At 51.1% G+C, this 3653-nt stretch overlaps 1 protein-coding gene across 1 annotated transcript in view; it reads right to left on the bottom strand.

Annotated features, from left to right (window-relative positions):
• The window catches only part of CUNH16orf78 (chromosome unknown C16orf78 homolog), a 14994-nt gene extending 11806 nt beyond the window's left edge, over nucleotides 1–3188 (bottom strand). The window contains exon 1 of the mRNA XM_003792599.1: nucleotides 3039–3188. Within this exon, the coding sequence (XP_003792647.1) occupies nucleotides 3039–3188 (150 nt within the window). The remainder of the gene's footprint in view (nucleotides 1–3038) is intronic.
• Nucleotides 3189–3653: the final 465 nt, after the last annotated feature.

Raw genomic sequence — 3653 nt, 5'->3', positions numbered from 1 at the left:
GCCCTGGTGTCCATGTCACGGTTCCCAGAATGACCTCCTAAACGCCAGGTTTGGTTTTGTGCCTCTCTAGCTCGGGGTCCGTTACAGGCTCCCCTGTCACCCTCCACGTACGAGCCTCTTCCCTAGCCTGGTAGGAATTCCTTTTGCCCCAAGTGGCCCTTCTAGCTGTAATTTCCCTGTCCTGACCTCCAGTCTGGAGCCTCAGGAAGGCTGGCCTGTCTGGAGCAGGTCTTGCTGATTCAGACCTCTGGGGCTTTCTTGCCTCAGCCCCAGAGCCCCTTCCTCTCCTCCTCCCTCCCCACACATCTGTCTTTTCAGAGTGGTAGTCACAATTAATCCTGCCTTTCTCTTCCACGCTGCTCTCTGTGAGCCGTCCAGGAGCTGAGCACCTTCTGCCCTGAATTGAGTTCCTGTGCATGGCATGGTCCTGGCCTGCCCACTCCACAGTGGAGGAAGAGAGGATGGAGTCACTGGAAATCTCCAGGGTCCTGAGAGGGGGCATATGAGGGTGGCCCACTGGGGAGGGCCCAGCCCAGTCTGTAGGGGGTGGAGGTGGGGATGGTGGTGCACCCTAGGAACTCTAAGTAGGAGTGTGCTGCCTGTAGTCACCCAGGGACAGCAGCTCCTCAGGCCAGAGTCCCAGGGCAAACTGCTTGGGTGAGATTCCTGTTCTCTGTTGCTGAGCAACTGAGCAACTGAGCAACTCTGGGCAAGGTACTCTCTCTCCATGGCTTGGTCTCCTTGTCTGAAAGGTGCGGATAATAGTAGGAGCTGCCTCACAAGGTCATTGTCAGAAATAAATGAACTGATCGCGGGTAAGTGTGATGCCCTCCCTGAGGGATGTGGGCACGTCACTATGTGGGTGGAAGGGCGGGTGAGTGAAGCCAGTCGGGTGTGCGGGGAAGCTGTCCCACAGTATCCTTCATGTGGGAAACTGCTACTTTCTAGGGAAGGTGGTGCTGACTAGCTTTGGATTTCGTTTAGCTTGGTGGAGAAAGGGGTTGCAACTCGGTGCCAGGGCTGAATCTGTGGGCTGAGAGGAGAAAGTAGGCCACCATCTCCAGGACAACCCTCCATCTCCGAACCTCCCCGCACCCCAATCCTCAGTCTCCCCAGAGGAGTCACCTGGGTAGCTTCCCCCAAAGCCTCCTCCAATTTTGGGGAACAGAATAGAATTGACATGATGATAACCTTAGGCCCAAGGAAATTGCAATATTCACTGATTATTCAGTGGCCTCTGTAGCCAAGACTTTGGACCTTAGGGGTTCTTCTCTGATGCCAAATGGGTCCCACGGGGTAGTGCCATAAGCAGCCTGGAATGAGGGAAGAGCCTGGGTGGCCAGGCCTCACCCAGGAGGGAGGAGAGGAGGCCACAGCACCCTGAGAGGAGGCCGCAGCACACTCAGACAGGTATGTACCCCCCAACCTTCTTCATTAGAGGGCCCCCCTGCCACCTGCTGCCGTCAGAGATCTGCCATGGATGTATCACCCTCTTTGTTAAGAGTTTCTTTAGAACTCCAGATGCTTCTGGGTAGAGTAATGACACTTGACAATTTAATTATATTTTCAATGTGAATATAAATGTTCCCTCTCTGGGACAAAAAATTATTTGCAATAAAAGTCAGGTGTAAGGTAAAGCTGTTAAAACATTATTAGCATATAATCCTAGTGAAAGGATGGGACTGAGTATATTACCATGGAAGTGGATATAATTTCTGTGATTGATATTAAATTGAATTCTGAGAAACCCAGCATCAGGCCCCCTGTCCAAATCGGAGCAGGGAGTGGCCATCTGTGAACCCTTATTACCTTAGTGTGGAAAGTGTTTATTAGATGTGTTTTAGTGTGTTGGGGGGAACTGGCAGTCGAGATCGTTCTTGCCACAAGTGATGAGTAAGCACTTAAACAGAAGGGGATCTTTCCTGAAAGGCAGAGGGTGCTGAACTGTATAAAGGAACTGGTTATGGGGGGCTGGCCTGACAAAGCTCCTGAGGCTGGGAATTGAGTGAGTCTGAATTTGAGCCCTGGCTCTGATCTTTATGACACCGTGACTAATCCACCCCAGCTTCCTAATCCTTTAACCCTGGGGAGTCAATAATGGCTGAAAAATTGGAAAACTAACCTTACGTATGAGGAGTGTGAGCACAGTGCCCGGCTCACACGTGGCACCCATTTAAATAGATGAGCATCGGCATTTGTGATGCCATTTGTCACACGTTTTGCTTTTGGGGCTGGGGTGTTTGAGACCAGGTCATAGCCTCTGTAAAGGATACCCCTTTCCTTGTGGTGTCTCTGCTCTCAGCCAGAAAATTTAGCCCTGGCCCCAACTTGCATCTGGGAAAACTGAGACACACTTGGCTGCTTACTAGAGGAAAAAAAAGAAAGGGCAGGTTAGAGCACCTCCAGGGCAGGATAGAGCCGGAGATGGTACCTTAACAGGAGTCCAAGTGGGGCGATGGCCATTGGAAAGGCATTCCCTGTAACTCTGACCCTAGGAGGGACAGTGGAAAGGATCCCAACCAGCCAACACTGAGTGCCCGAAGCCACTGCCCCTTGGCCCTGATAAATCCTGATAAGGCTCACACGCCCCACAGTTTGACTAAACTTCAATCAGTTTTCTCCCTAGCCTCCTTTTACCTGGAGCATTCTTTTTCTTTTTTTTTTTTGAAAACTTAACACTTGTAAATTCTTTCTCTGTCCCTTTGAGATGTAAATCTCTCAGCCTCTTTCTAGTTTTACAACCCAGGAATGTTTTTTCTCAAGAACCAGAAGCCACTCCTTTGAAATAGCAGTATCATCACTGACACCCCTCTCTCTCAGTCTGGGGGGGCCCTCACTTCGGTAAGCACCAAATTAGCAAACACGGGGACAGCAGGACTGTGTTCATCGCCTCCCCCTAACTTGGTTCTCTCCACCAGCTCACCCAGTGTTGATCAGTAATAACCCTGATTATTTGTTTGTTTCAGGAGAGTCAAGCTCTGCCTGGTGGCAGCAGTTCTGAGTGACGTCTGCGGTGGTCTCTCTCCAATAGTACCCACTTGGATAGCTTGTTTCTTCTTCCCCTTCCTCCTCTCCAGCCACTCCAGCACACGGGTGAGGTCCGACATCCGTCTCTCCTCCACCGTTCTCCACGTGGACTTCCTCTCTGTGGGCATTAAATTCTGTATATCCACCAGTTGCTCTGACATCGTGGAGTCTTGGGTGTGTATGGGAGAGAGGCTGGCACGCTCTCTTTCTAGATCCCTCTGTCTCAGCTTGCTGGCCTCAGTGACTCAGAAGGTGGGGACTGGCTTCTCAATGTGAACATAAAAGGCAGAGTTAGGCAAGAAGCTGAGGTATTAGCCTTAAAGGCTGGAAGGTCTGGGCAGTGATTATGAGGTCACCATCAGGCTTGATAGCTGGACTCTGGCCAGGTTCAGGGAGAGGTGAGACCTTGGCTACCTCCCATCATTCCCCATGTGGCCAGTGCCCCTTATCTCACCTGGACTGTGCCATGGCCTCCTGCCATCTCTTCACAGTCACCTCCACAGAGTTCTTACTGAGACAAAGACCAGCTCACACGTCTCATGTTCTCGAAACCTTCAATGGCTTCTTGTTGCCTGTAAACACCTCCCCCCAACTCCTTAGTTGGCATCCTGGCTTTCTACAGTATA

Source organism: Otolemur garnettii, unplaced genomic scaffold, assembly GCF_000181295.1.
Source record: "Otolemur garnettii isolate 467f Iridium unplaced genomic scaffold, OtoGar3 scaffold00058, whole genome shotgun sequence".
In the NCBI taxonomy this organism is placed as follows: domain Eukaryota; kingdom Metazoa; phylum Chordata; class Mammalia; order Primates; family Galagidae; genus Otolemur; species Otolemur garnettii.
Note: the sequence above shows the minus strand (reverse complement) of the source record. Positions and strands in the feature narration are given on the sequence as shown.